This window comes from Capricornis sumatraensis, chromosome 20 (assembly GCF_032405125.1).
Source record: "Capricornis sumatraensis isolate serow.1 chromosome 20, serow.2, whole genome shotgun sequence".
Taxonomy (NCBI): domain Eukaryota; kingdom Metazoa; phylum Chordata; class Mammalia; order Artiodactyla; family Bovidae; genus Capricornis; species Capricornis sumatraensis.
In genome coordinates this window covers 60,180,804-60,195,708 of record NC_091088.1, presented here as the reverse complement: position 1 = coordinate 60,195,708, position 14,905 = coordinate 60,180,804, and the positions used below count along the sequence as shown (strand labels likewise).

The 14,905-nt window shown below is 48.2% G+C and overlaps 1 protein-coding gene across 2 annotated transcripts; it reads left to right on the top strand.

Annotated features, from left to right (window-relative positions):
• The first annotated feature begins 2,559 nt into the window (after positions 1–2,559).
• Positions 2,560–10,782, top strand: CABP5 (calcium binding protein 5). 2 transcript variants are annotated; one of them, XM_068992750.1, is made up of 7 exons: positions 2,572–2,622; positions 3,239–3,241; positions 4,326–4,356; positions 4,860–5,003; positions 5,915–6,024; positions 8,504–8,651; positions 10,757–10,782. In XM_068992750.1, exons 1-7 carry the CDS (start codon positions 2,572–2,574, stop codon positions 10,780–10,782), a joined length of 513 nt encoding a protein of 170 aa, XP_068848851.1. The 2 variants fall into 2 exon arrangements, with proteins under 2 accessions (XP_068848850.1, XP_068848851.1); XM_068992749.1 differs by lacking the exon at positions 3,239–3,241 and having other exon boundaries at positions 2,560–2,622.
• The last annotated feature ends 4,123 nt before the right edge of the window (positions 10,783–14,905 follow it).

Below are 14,905 nucleotides of genomic sequence, written 5' to 3'. Positions count from 1 at the left end.
ATTAGTATTTTGTACGTGTATGTGTGGAAAGTCGCTTCAGTCACATCTGACTCTCTGCTACCCTAATGGACTATAGCCTGCCAGGCTCCTCTGTCCATGGGGATTCTCCAGGCAAGAATACTGGAGTGGGTTGCCATGCCCTCCTCCAGGGGATCTTCCCAACCCAGGGATCAAACCCGTGTCTCTGTCTCCTGCATCGGCAGGAGGGTTCTTTACCCCTAGTGCCACCTGGGAAGCCCAGTATTTTGAGTGGAGGTGCTTTAAGCTATCTATGTATTATCAAACTTTTGATATTTGTACCGACTCCCGGTTCCCTATTTATCTGACATAGTTTGTTATTCTTTTGATTTTCAAATTGCCCATCAAATGGCCAGTGGAGCTTCTTCAAGCTTTTGTTGTTGTTTAGTTGCCAAGGCGTGTCCAGCTCTTTCGAGACCCCACGGACTGTAGTCCACCAAGCTCGTCTGTCCACAGGATTCTCCAGGCAAGGATACTGGAGTAGACTGCCGTTTCCTTCTCCAGTCGGGATGGAACCTGGGTCTCCTGCATTGGCAGGCAGTTTCTTTACCACTGAGCCACCAGGGAAGCTCTTGTGTTCTTTTGGCATGACCCATAACTCTGAGCACATTCCTGCTTTATGGGACGAGAAGACATACATTTTGGGCTTATCTTATAATACTTGTCTTGCTCCAGACCTGAAATCAGCCATTGCTTCCAGGAGTCTTGGTTGCTATTTGGTGAAGATTGGTCAAAGTCTGGAAGCTAGAAGTGTTCATTAATACTAGGGTGCGTCCTCTTAGCTGGAGAATATATGTTCCCGAGTCCCTACACACACAGTGATGTCTGTGTTTATTTGTAAGTGTGCGTGCTGAGTTGCTTCAGTCGTACGCGACTCTCTGCGACCCCATAGACTGTAGCCTACCAGGCTCCCCTGTCTGTGGGGATTCTCCAGGCAAGATTACTGGAGTGAGTTGTGGTGCCCTCCTCCAGGGGGATCTTCCCGACCCAGGGATTGTAACTGAGTCTCTTACATCTGCTTTGGAACGCAGGCACTTTTTACCACCAGCGTGCCACCTGGGAAGCCCGTTTATTTGTGTATCCCTCCCTATATATTGAAGTCCATGAGTGCATAACAGTGCCTCCAGTTCCAATCCAACACCACAGAGCTCGTTCTAACTTTTCCCCTTTCTGTATTAAAAACTCCCTTTTCCAGCAGCGAGAACCCCGATTCCCTTTATCCCTAGTATAATCCCATGTGTAAGCAATCTCCCTTCTCCTTTGCTGTCTGCTCCTGTGGGGACGCCTTGCCCGCCATGATCTGGCTTCAACACCCTGCACCACGCCACCTCCATGAGTGGATGTCTTCACTCTGCCCAGAGTGCAAACCCTTACCCTAGATGAGGTGATGCCCGCGTGTAGATAAACCTCGTCACCCAGCTCATGCTCCAGTATCCCGTACCAGGCTGCTCTTCCGTGGGTTCATCCTCAATTTCCCAGCCCCCAACACTCTGGGCCACGCAACCCTTATTGCCTCCAAACCCACCCACTTCTTTTTTGTTTTTTTGACTACACCACGTGGCACTTGGGATCTTAGTTCCCCAACCGAGGATTGAACCTGCGCCCCCTGCAGTGGAAGCACAGAGTCTTAAATTCCCCCACCAGGGAAGTCTCTCTATCGCTTCACTGTGGCCTCTGACTACCCACATCAGTGTGGATGCCTACCCTGCCCCTCCTGCCCTGAAATGTTCAGGAAAAAAGGAAGGGAAGGGAAGAAATGAGCAGAGGAAGGGCAAACACCACCCTCCTGGCTCACTGGAAAAGACCCTGGTGCTGGGAAAGGTTGAGGGCAGAAGGTGAAGAGGGCAACAGAGGATGAGATGATTGGATGGCATCACCGATTCAACGGACGTGAACTTGGGCAAATTCTGGGAGATGGTGAGGGACAGGGAAGCCTGGTGTGCTGTAGTCCATGGGGGTCTCGAAGAGTCGGACACGACTTGGCGACTGAACCAGCCACTATACATGCCTATTCCCAAAGTCAGGTTGTCACGTGATGTTCGCATTCTGCTCATTTACTCACGTTCCTGGCTTACTCCAGAGCTCCTGGAAGCCAGGGGCCGTGTGCTCTCCATCTTCACTTGCACAAAGGCCAGCAGAGGCCAGGCTCAGGCCGATCACGCCACGTGCCTGTTGGAACGTTGTATGAATGGATGCCCTCCGCTCTAATCCTCGTTTTTGCAACTACCCTTCCAATTCTATTCTGGGGATAAAAGGTCAGAGCCTGACACTGGCTCCCCCCCTCCCCCCTCCAGTCTCCCTCAAGCCAGATGGGGAGGCAGGAACAGCTGTGATCCCTCCCCAACTTGAGAAGAGATTTCCCACCCAGCTGTCACAGCCCCAAGGGAGCCAGGGTGACCGGGGCAGAGGCAGGCAGAGTTGGCCGAGGACTGGCGGAGAAGCAAAGGAGGCTGAGCCACCAAAGGGGGACCTGAAGTCGGCGGGGGGGGGGGTGCGGCCTCTTGAGATCGGAGCCTGATGAGCTCCACCATGACGCCCTCCATGCAGTTTCCCATGGGTCCTGCCTGCATCTTCCTAAGAAAAGGCATCGCGGAGAAACAGCGGGTGAGGCTGGGGGCGACGGGGAAGGACGGTGGGAAGGGCGAAGGGAGCTGGGATGCAGGGAAGAGAAGGGCTGTGACCGGTAGGTGGAAGAGGCGAGAGGGGGGTAGAGCATGACCTGAGAAGGTTAAAGAATCCCAGGGAGCACGGTGGGGACACATGGGTCAGGGAGGGAAGGATGAACTCGGAAGTCAGGACTGGAAGGTGGAAGATGAAAGAGGAGACCAAAGGGGAACTGGGGTGACGTCACTGTTGACCAACATCATTGTTTTCTACGGACACCCATAGTGATGCCAGCGACGGTGGTGGTGGTGGGGATAACAGTAGCCGCCGTTTATTATTTTTTAATTGGTGCTGGGTCTTAGTTGTAGCACGTGGGATCTAGTTCCCTGACCAGGGATCGAACCTGGCCCCCATGCACCGGTAGCACGGAGTCTTGGCCGCTGGATCACCAGGGAAGTCTGTAGTTGCCACTTAAGTCACTGCTGTGTGCCCAGACTTGTGCAAAGGGTTTTGCATTCTTGATATTATTTAATCCTCACAATCAATGACTCATGAGGTCCGTAATACCTTCATTCCCATTTTATAGATGTGGAAGGTAAGGCTGTGAGTCATGAAGCCCGTTGCTTTAAGCTTTGACAATTAGTAAATGGCAGGGCCAGAACCGTTTGATTCCAGTGGGCATGCTTTTCAGTGTTAGTCTTTAACTAACTGGGGGGAAAGTGAAAGTATTAGTCGCTTCGTCATGTCTGACTCTTTGCGACCCATGAACTGTAGCCCGCCAGGCTCCTCTGTCCATGGAATTCTCCAGACAGGAATACTGGAGTGGGTTGCCATTCTCTTCTCCAGGGGATCTTCCTGACCCAGGGATTGAACCTGAGTCTCCTGCATTGCGGGCAGATTACCTTCTGAGCTGCCAGGGAAGCCCCAGCTGGAGGGGGGAAGGGGATACTAAAAGAGAGAAGGTGGGAAAAAGTCTCCAAGGGTAAAGGGAGGTATCGGGGGTGAAAGAGGCCAGGGGTTGATGGAATTTTCCTGGGGAGGTGCTACGTGCTCAAGCCTGACCCTTCAGGTATGTCCTGGCGTGGCTAGTAGCAATATGAAAGGGTTTCAGAAATTGGTCATGCTGGCGGTGTTCATCCTGCCTGGGAGCCACTGAACACAGCTCTTACACCAAGGGATTCTCACCCAGCCACTTATGAGCTGTGTGACCTCAGACAGGTTCCTTAACCTCTCTGTTCCTCAGCTTTCTCTTAAGTAAGATGGGAATGGTATTTGGCTCGACCTCACAGGGTGGTTCTGAAGTTGAAATGAAATGATTGTGGGAGCCCGGCACAGTTAGCACTCTGAATATGTTAACTGATTCCAAGTCTGACTCTTCCTCATCTGGAGGAGATTGGATTTCATGGCCTCCAGGATCTGTTTTGGCACAATGGGATGGATGTCCACTGGGGAAAGGCAGGAGAAGAGAGACCAAGGTTCACGGATGGGAGAGAGGAAATGAGAAGGGGTGAGGAGGAGTGGGAGGAGCAAATAGCCAGGGAAGGGGAGTCAGGAGGTGGGAGAAGGAAGGGGAGAAGGGTGGAGGGGAGGGAGAAGCGGAAAGGACCAGGAAAGGATGAGGATGAGACGTGTTTGGAGAAGTGAATGTGGGTCTCTTGATTCTCTTTCCAAATCCTGCCCCCACCCCCCGCATTCCTTTCTAGGAAAGACCACTGGGACCAGATGAGATTGAAGGTAACACTTTCTCCCCCAGACATCCCCGTATCACCATCCACTCATTCACCTGCCCTCTGTTCCTTTGTACATTTCAGCATAAATCCCTTGGCACAAAAATTTTACATCACTCTCTCTTCCCACTCAACTGTGATTTTGTGGCAGTTTAAGTACTTCCCAAAGTGTTCAGAAGCCATCCTGACCCCTAAGTGTCTCAGAGACCCATGAATGATGCCTGAGTTTTAAGGATAAGTCCAAAATTGTTCTTTTTTTTTCTTGGTGGTTTTGAAGTTTCTCATTACTTCACCCAACAATGTGAAGGACTTCAGTGCTATCATTTGGTGGTCTCGAGAATTATGCCTCTTGCTAACACACTTCATATATCTCTCCTTTTGGACATTTTTATAATTTTTTTTTTTTTTGAGGAGTCTTGAGTTTGTGCCTCATTGACAGTTTCAAGGGATGCTCCTTTCCCCCAGTGACTGTTTCAAGTTGCCCCAAAGTTCTTGTCTCTTAACTTTCAGAGCTCCGGGAAGCATTTCTTGAGTTTGACAAAGACCGAGATGGGTTCATCTCTTGTAAGGATTTGGGGAATCTCATGAGGACAATGGGTTACATGCCCACGGAGATGGAACTGATTGAACTGGGCCAGCAGATCCGGATGAACTGTGAGGCTTGGGGGTGGGAAGAATGACCGGGCCTTGGGGGAGGGTTAAGAGTGAAGTCAGGAAGGATATGGAGGTTGAGAGTAGAGCTGGAGATGGGGAGGAGGAAATCAGGGCTAGACGTGTGGAAGAAAACAGCTCAGACTGTACTTAGGGAGGGAGCATTTGAAGTGGCTAAAAGGGTGATTTTTAAGATAGATTTTGGGTTCAAGTTCCAGTTCTGTTGTTTACTAGTTGTAGTCATTATGAGAAGCAGAGTTAGCCCCCACTCTTGAATCTCAGTTTCCCCATCCATGCAGTGAAGATGTTATCACTCCTTACCTAGTGAGACTGTAGAAAGGAAGGGATAAAGATGTTAATACAGGTAAATGCTTATTAAATATAGGTCTTTGCTATCTCCACTAAGGTTCATCAGTGGAGTGCAGGATTGGACCTGTATTTGATGCTGAAAACACACTCGGAGTTGGAGCCTAATGTTGCTGAATAATGTAACAAAAAAGATGGGTCTTTAGATGGAGACCAGAGTTGATTTTTTGACTGATAAGATTGCTCCTCGGTTTGCATCTGAGCATGTTCCTGATTAGACAACACTGAATTCAAGGAGATTCACCTCTGGAAGGGATTTGGTGCTTATTTAATTCATACTGTCTCTTCTCTAGATCTGCAGATGAGGGAGCATAGATCTGAACCGATTAAGAGATTTTTCCTAAAGGTCACATCAACAGTTAGTACGCTGTACGTCCCGCTCCTGTTCAGATGAGAAGAACAAGAGGGCTTGAGCTGGCTGAAAGAGGGAGCTCTTAGAAGGCAGAGAGATTGGAGCAGATCTATTGAACAGAGTCGAAGGGCAAAGTGAGGGAATGGAAGGTTAGGGGCGTATGAAGTCTCACCAGACCTGCCTCTTCTGTCCCCAGTGGGTGGCCGTGTAGATTTTGACGACTTTGTGGAGCTGATGACCCCCAAATTGCTTGCAGAAACGGCTGGGATGATTGGTGTCCAGGAGATGCGAGATGCCTTCAAGGAAGTGAGTTTCCTAATGTTGGAGGTAGTGAGAGGAGACCCCAGGGATCTATGATTAGTCATTAATGGGGGACAAAACCCTAGTGGCTCAGTGGTAAAGAACTCACCTGTCAATGAATGAGACTTGCAATATGTCCATATACATATATATAATTGTCTTTACTTTTGGTTAATTTCTTCATTTCTATTTTTATTCAATGGAATATAATTTCAGTTCATTGAAATCTGAAAATGAATACTTATAGTGATTATTGGAAAACTTCGATTTGGAACAACTTGGTATGCCAATCTACCTTCTCAACTATTAATTTTACCAAACTTAAACACAAATCAGGTATTTCTTGCAACATTTAGTGTCTGAATTGAGATGTGCTCTGAGTGTAAGATACCTGCTGGATTAAGGTTTAGTGTTTTAGCTTAAGTGTCCTTGGGGGCTGGGTGTGTTAACTAGCCATGCTAAGGACATAGTATTCAGTATGGTTATTATACTAAGTCTTATGAAATACAACACTGAAAGAATATAACAGCTTTTCAGCAACTATGAAGCTGGGGAGATTCCAAAAGGGAGAAAAACATCTGATTTCATTGCCTTCCCAGCCCTTCGATCCTCCTCTGAAGCCCATCAATAAAATGGTTTAATCCCAGAAAAAAACAAGAATGTAAAATAGCTCATTAATAAATTTTAAAAGACGTTTTATTTATTTACTTGGCCATTCTGTGGGGCAAGTGGGATCTTAAGTTTCCAGCCAGGGCTCAAACCCAGGCCCCCTGCAGTAGGAGCTCAGTGTCTTAACCACTGGACCACCCAGGAAGGCCCTGTTAATACTTTTAAAGTTGATTACATGCTGAAATGATATTTTAAAGTAAAATCAATTATAAAAAATTAATTCCACTTGTTCCCTTAAAATGTGTGTGGTGAGGAAACGGCTGCTCAGAAGAATTTGAAATTACCGGCGAGGTTCCCGTATTTCTTCCGGACAGTGCACTACTCTAGGGGAAATCGGATCTCAGGATTAGGAAGCAGCAGGTAGGGGCGCTGGAAGGCAGGAGGGCGAGTCTGAGGACGAGCAAGAAGCCTGTCCTATTTGGAGAGGCGCGAGCCGGAGAGAGAGGAGGCTGAGATAAACAAAGTCTCAGAGGTGCTGAAGGCAGGTCCCCACCCCGTAGGGGCGTGCCTGTTGTGGAGCGGTGGCAGGATTTTCTTCTGAGTGGGATAGGAAGCCACCGGAGGACTTTAAGCTAGGGAGGGACTAGACCAGTTGGAGTTTCTTGTTTTTAATAATTTTAATTATTTTTTTGGCCACACCACGTGGCACCTGGGCTCTTGGTGCCTGACTGGGGATCGAACCCACGGACCCCCTGCAGTGGAAGAGTGGCGTCCTAACACGGGATCTCCAGGGAAGTCCCTGACTGGTGTTTTAAATGAACTCGAATGTCAAATTCTGACGGGTAGAGAACAGGTTATGTAGGACCACAGCGGCAGCTGGAACCAGACAGGACGCTGTTGGCCATGATCCAGGCAGGGGAGCGTTGTGGTTTGAACCCCGTTAGTATCGGTGTAGCCGGAGGACAGTTGGCTCCCAGACATGTTTGGACATAGAACTGACATTCTAAGACTTTCTAGTAGGTTAAAGGTGTGCAGGGACTTCGCTGGTGGTCCGGTGGTCATTACTCTGCGCTTCCACTGCCGGCAGCGCAGGTTCGATCTCCGGTCGGGGAACCCAAGTCCTGCAGGCAGTGCAGTGTAGCCAAATTTATTTTTTAAAAAGGTGTGCAGCATCCTAAGGGGTAAGCATGGAACAGGGAACAGGAGTCCTTGAACCTGCCTTTAAGGAGCTGACATTTAGCAGATGATGTACCAAACCTCTTAACTGAGTGGTTTTTTTTGGCCACAAGTTGAGGGATCTTAGTTCCTCCAGCAGGGATTGAGCCCCAAGCACCAAGTCCTAACCCCTGGAACCACCAGGAAACGCCTATCTCTCTCTCTTTTAAAAAATTTTTATTGCAGTATCATTAATTTACAATGTTGTGTTAGTTTCTGTGAACAGTCAAGTCATTCAGTTAGAGTGTGTTTGTTGCTCAGTGAGGTCTGACTCTTTGCGACTCCATGGACTGTAGCCTGCCAGGCTCCTCTGTCCATGGGATTTCCCAGACAAGAATACTGGAGTGGGTAGCCTTGCCCTTCTCCAGGGGATCTTCCCGCCCCAGGGATCGAACCCGGGTCTCCTGAACCTCAGGTGGATTCTTTACCATCTGAGCCACCTTATACAAATATATATATATATATATATATATATTCTTTTTAAAAACATTCTCTTCCATTATAGGTTATTACAAGATGTTGAGTAGAGTTTCTTGTGCTGTACAGTAGGTCCTTGCTGTTTGTCTTCAGCTGAGTTCTTGACTCACAGGAAGTGATGAATAAACACTGTCTTATTATTGTGGTGGTTGTGGTTAATATTGTTCCCTGTGCTCCGCTTCAGTTTGATGCCAACGGGGACGGGGAGATCACACTGGTGGAGCTGCAGCAGGCCATGCAGAGGCTCCTGGGAGACAAGCTCACGTCCCAGGAGATCTCCGAGGTGGTCCAGGAAGCCGACATTAATGGAGACGGCACTGTCGACTTTGAAGGTGACGCTGTGTGGGGACAGACATCTCCCCAGGGTGATTTTTTTTCCAAGTTGGCCATTCCTTCTCATTCTCCCTCAGTTTGAAGTTGGAGGAGGCAGGGTTAGATTTTGGAACTGTTCGTTGTCTCACTTTCTGCCCATGTCATTTCCAAAAGCTCATGCCTGTCACCTCTCCTTGTTTTAATATCTGCACTTGGCCACTCCTTGGAACACCCTGTCCAGAAGCTGATTCTGACTCCACCTTTCCCATCCCTTCCTTGTTCCCTGGGCACCTTTGTCCTAGGAACAGAAACTCCCATCCAAAGGAGAGTGGGCTAGTTAGTTGCTGGGACGCTGGGGTCAGATTCATGGGGTTCAAGCTCAGGATCATCTTTTACTAATGATGTGGTCTTATCCCAGTCACTTTCTTTCAGTGTCAGATTTCACATCTGCAAAATGGGGGTAAGGATGACGCTTTTCTCCCAAAGTTTTAGCAAAAAGCTAAAGGAAATTGTGCACTACAGACTCGTCTGCTTGTGTGCTCTCTGGAGCAGCCTTCATCTTTTCACTGGTTAAACCTCAGTTATGCCCCTGGCTGGTGCCCCCCTCCCCATCTTTCTTGCCAAGCTCAGCATCCCTGAGCTCCCATAACACCCACAGTCGCCTCTGCGGTGATGCTGACACATGACATCATGATAGCTTCCAATCGTTGATTACCTGTTTCCTTCTGAGGCCACAGACGAAATGGTTCATCATTATACCCCCAGTTCCTGGCACAGAGTTCAACATGTGTATTGAGTGATTGGGCTTTCCAGGTGGTAAAGAACCCGCCTGCCAACGCAGCAGATGCAGGTTTTATCCCTGGGTCAGGAAGACTCCTGAAGGAGGAGATGGCAAGCCGCTCCAGTATTCTTGCCTGGAAAATTCTTGCCAGAGGAGCCTGCTGGGCTACAGTCCATGGGGTCACGAAAGAGCCAGGCACAACTGAGTGACTGAGGACATACACACGTTGAGTGATTGAATAAATGAGAAAGATTGGCGTCTTGAGAGGAAGGGATGGGGGCCATTTCTGTGCGAGATGCAAATAGGGCATGCCAGGGTCTCACTGTGACATTCTCTGGTGCAAAAATTTCAGCATCTGACTGCTGTCTATAAGGCAAAAGTCTAAAATTCTTAGTTTGGTATTCAAATGCATCCATGAAGCCCCATAGTAGACATCAATGAAAAATCTGGAAGAGGTAGAATTCTTGAGGAACCTGACCCTCAGGTCAACTACAGGCAAGAGAAGGACAGATGTGCCTTGAGACCTGGGTGGGACCAATAAGTTCACCTGACATTGAGTCACAGCAAAGTCAGGTACAACCTGGGTCCCTTCCATTCTCCATTCACCACCTACACGATCTCAGGCACACTGGCCAACCTCACCAGCCTCAGCTTGCTTATCTGTAAAATGGTATTTAACTCCCCCGGATTGGCTGAAAAGATGAAATCAGAGACTCACAATGACTAATTACTGAACTCTGACTGTGTCTTCTAAGCATTATATTGTTAAACCATCTGAAAGATCTTATAAGGTAAAGAGCAGAAATCGAGGTGTAGAGGGATCAAGTCGTTAATTTCCCAAAGATCTTGTGGTTTCTGACATGTAGTAAGGGCTGAAAAAATTAATGACAGCTGCTCTTACAAACAGGTGCCTCAGTTAGTGAGGGAGGGATAAATTAGGAGTTTGGGATTAACATACACACTAATCTATATAATCTATAGGAAAGAGATCAACAATAAGGGCCTACTGTTGAGCACAGGGAACTCTACTCAGTATTCTGTAGTAACCTGTATGGGTAAAGAATCTGAAAAGGAATGATAGTTGAATCACCTTGCTGTACACCCGAAACTAACAACATTGTCAATCACCTGCATGTGTGCGAGCTCAGTCGCTTCACTCGTGTCTGACCCTTTGTGACCCCATGGGCTGGAGCCCACCAGGCTCCTCTGCCCATGGGGATTCTCCAGGCACGAATGCTGGAGAGGGTTGCCATGACCTTCTCCATAAATCAACTATACTTCAACAATTAAAAAAAAACCCACACAAATACCGATTCTGCCTCACCATAAATTTTGTTTCTGCAGAGTTTGTGAAGATGATGTCTCGTTGAGGAGGTCCTGGGATCCCCAGCCTCTCTCCACCTGCTCACCGTGGATCAAGTCGTGGCGGAGGGGAGGACCACGTGCCCCATGGGCCCTCCAGAGAGAGAGGGTGGGCGGGTGGGTGGAGACTGGTATTGCAGCGCTATGGATTGAGGGTAGCCTAGAAACGATAGCTGTGGCCAGATGGGGTGGTGTTACATCCCTGGAACTAGATTGAGGAGGAAGAGGCCTGTGTGAACAGTACTGGGGTCTCCTTGCCACTCCCCCAAATCCCAAAGAAAGACTAATGACATCTCTCAACTCGTAATCCTAAATCCTTCCAACCTGGCAGGGTCTCTTCCCCAACTTCCTCTGGGTGAAAATAGTCTTTTCTCCTGTTTGATTCAGAAAGTTCAACACAGCGTTTACCTTTCCCCCTGCTTGCTTCAGCTGCCTTGAATCCCCTCAGTTTCTTCCTCTCGGCTGAAGAAGGCTTGTCTATCATGAGGCTAGAAACAGGGTTCTTGATGAGACTGGGTTTGGAAAGGGTTAACTAAAGAGGCGTCCACGTGAACCTACCCGCCCCCCAACTTGATTTCTTGGAAGCACAGTCTCTTTTCATCTCTCTAGCCCCCGACTTCCTTCTCCTTGTGTCAGATACTCCGGTCACCGAATTAAATCACAAATCTGGATTATCAAGGTTTAGAGCAAGCTGATCCCCCAGGGGATTAGCTCCCCTCGAAACGACATCATGCAAAGAGAGAGAGGATGGACACCTCCAAATCCTTGGCTCAGCCGGATCGCCAGGAAGCCATTCCTGGAAGCGCCCTGCCTCCGCATCCGTCTGCCCTGGGCTATACAGAGACAGTCCCTCTGTTAGACTGGAATTCAGTTCTCTCCCTCATACCCTGACCCTGATCTGTGTTAGAAATTGGAAAGATATATTCCTCCTCACCTCTGCCTTCAGTAACCCCAAGGTCCTTCAAATAAAGAGTTCATTTGAAACCTTCTTCAATTATTTGTTCTTAGTTAATTGGCTGAGCCAGGTCTTAGTTGAGGCACGAAAGATCTTTAGTTGCAGCGTGTGGGATCTGGTTTCCTGACTGGGGATCGGACCTGGGTCCCCCGCACTGGGAGCATGGAGTCCTATCCTCTGTGTGTGTGTTCAGTTGCTTCAGTCGTGTCCAGTTCTTTGCGACCCAATGGACTGTAGCCTGCCAGGCTTCTCTGTCCATGGGATTTTACAGGTAAGAATACTGGAGTGGGTTGCCATTTCCTTCTCCAGGGGATCTTCCCAACTGAGGGTTTGAACAGGAGTCTCCTGAGTCTCCTGCATTGGGAGACAGATTTCTTTTTACCACTGAGCCACCTGGGACGCCCCCTTATCCACCTGGGAAGTCCCTCTTTTTCACCTTTAAAGTCCTAAATATAGACCTGGAGAATGGTTCACCTAGTTCAATAGCCTCCTTTTAGAAAATTTTAATTTAAATTAAAAAAAATGGAATCAGAAAAATGTTCCCTAACCTCTCTGCAGCCATTCTGCTTTGCCATTCTTCACTGTCCCGACTATTTTATGTTTTTCTCTTTAATTTTCTTCATTCCTTCCTTTCCTTTTCTTCCTTTCCTTCTGTCCCCCTTCCACCTTTAATTTATTCAGCAGCAGCGTCTGAAGTGCCTGCTATGTGCCAGACATTTTTCCAAGCATGAGGAAAAATGAGGCTATAGCAGTGAATAAAATAGCCCCAAACTCTAGACTCAAGAAGCTTCCATTATAATGTGAGGAGATAGACACAGAACAAAGTAAATGAGTAAATATAATCATATCTCGAACGTTAGAAGGTGATGAGATGTGGAGCAAAAGGAGCAGAAATGCGTTGAAGGATGAGAAGGTTCTGGAGGTGGGGAGGGGTTGCATTCTATGTAGGCACAGCTGGGAGTTTATGGAGCCCTTGGGGCATGTCTGGGAAAGGGCAATTCAGACTTGACAGAGTGCAAATACAAAGGCCCTGAGGCAGGAATTGCACCTGGAGTTCTGGAGGAATTGCAAGGACACCAGGGTGGCTGGAGAGGAGTAGATGGTTTGGGGTCTGAGTGATCAGGAGTCAACTCATGGAAGTATGCATTCTCAGAGGCTATTTTGAGGACCTTGGAGTGTTTGGAGCAGAGAAGTGACACAGTCCATAACCCATTTAACAGATGACTTCAACCTCCTGTCTTACCCATCACAGCCCATCTCTACACTCATCAACTCACCCATCCAATCATTCCTGCACCTGCTCAGACATACTACTTGCTGAGTCCCTGATATCACTTGGCACTGTTCCAAGTGATGGAAATAGAGCAAGGATAAGTTACTTGACCTCAAGAAGCTTGTAGTCTAGAGCCCCACAAGCCAATGGGATCTCCTGGTGATAATGGAAATATTCTTGAGTTGCTGCACCATCCAATATGGTAGCCACCAGCTATGTGTCACTACTGAGTATTAGATGTGGTGAGGTGAGAATCTGGGCGTCATTTTAATTTCAGTAAGTTAATAACATTTTCTTAATACATTATTGGTTTTATGAATTACTTGTTAAATTTAAATAGCTCCATGTGGCTGTGCTAAGTCACTTCAGTCAAGTCTGACTCTTCACAACCCTATGGATGGTAGCCCGCCAGGCTCCTCCGCCCGTGGGATTCTCCAGGCAAAAATATTGGAGTGGGTAGCCTATCCCTTCTCCAGGGGATCTTGCCGACCCAGGAGTCGAACCAGGGTCTGCTGCATGGAAGGTGGATTCTTCACCAGCTGAGCTTCCAGGGAAGCCCCAGTGGACAGGGCATGTTGCACTATGAGCCTGGGATTATTCTAGGTCCTGGAGATAGTTTAAAGTCTTTACTTCCTTGGAGCTTATGGCCTGATGTGAGGAAAGAAGACAAAAATGATCATTTAAGAGAAGTTCAGACTGGGATGAATACTTTGAGGAAGTGGCGTGGTTATACCAAGAGAATTGGAGGGAAGGCACAAGGATGGCTTAATTTACTGAAAAGGTCAGAAAGGGCACTTAGAGACGAGCTGTCTCCAGTTGGGTTCCCAGGGTTTCTCTGAGAGTGGAGGAGAGCATGAAGGAGGTTTATCAAGCTGTATCCTTGGGATTGGTACTTGTGAAGGAACTAGGATTGAGCAGAGGGAGACGCTGAACAATGGTGCAAGGTCAACAATCTCAGCGGAGTCCACAGGCGCTCTTGACCCAGCTCTTCCAAGTTGTCTCATTTGGGTTGAAACAGCTGGGTCTTTAAATCTGCTTATGGTCAATTCTTGGATATGGACTGTCCTGGGGAGGGCGTGAGCTCGGGGAAGGGAGGTCTCTCTGAAGCTGAGGACATCCCTGATTCTGGTTTGACCGCTGAAGGCTGCCTGCAGACAGCACTCCCCAGAGGTGGGCGTCAAGTCTTTTGCAGGTCTGGTGACACACGTCCCTCTCCATCACGGGACATTGTAGCAGAGACTGAACAAGGTGAGGAGGAGAGCGACAGAAGCTCAAGAGGGGAAGAGAACTCCAGCACCAGCAAGACAGAGGCTGGAGTGAGCTTGCTGAGTTCGAGGAACAGAGTAGCAGTTTGAGTGTAGTGAGCGAGGAGGTGGGGGGGCAGAGGTAGAAAATGAGATGTGGGAAAGTGCTAAACAAGGGACAGAGATGTGAGATCTGGGAACAGGGCGATTACGCTTACTAGAGTGTTTTTACATGATTGAGTGAGGATCTGGGCTCTGGCTGTTAAACTAAAGTGAAAAAGACCGACCATTCAGTTTTCAGGTGTCTCTCACATCAATGCGACATCATGTGAATGTTAATGATCAGACTGGTAGTGAATGAGGCTGAACGGCTGAAATCTATTCCTAATGTCTGGCTGCGTTGAGGGACAATGGTCATAGTTGCTCAGAGGGTTTTTCTGTTTTGTTTTTAAATATTTATTTTTGATGGCGACAGATCTTCATTGCTGTGTGTGGCCTTTCTCCAGTTGTGGCAAGCCGGGGCTACTCTTCATCCCAGTGCACGGGCTTCTCACTGCGGGGGCTTCTCTTGTTGCAGAGCACGGGCTCTGGAGCTCGGGCTTCAGTAGTTATGGCAAAGGGGTGTAGTTGCTCTGCGGCATCTGGGGTCTTCCCGGACC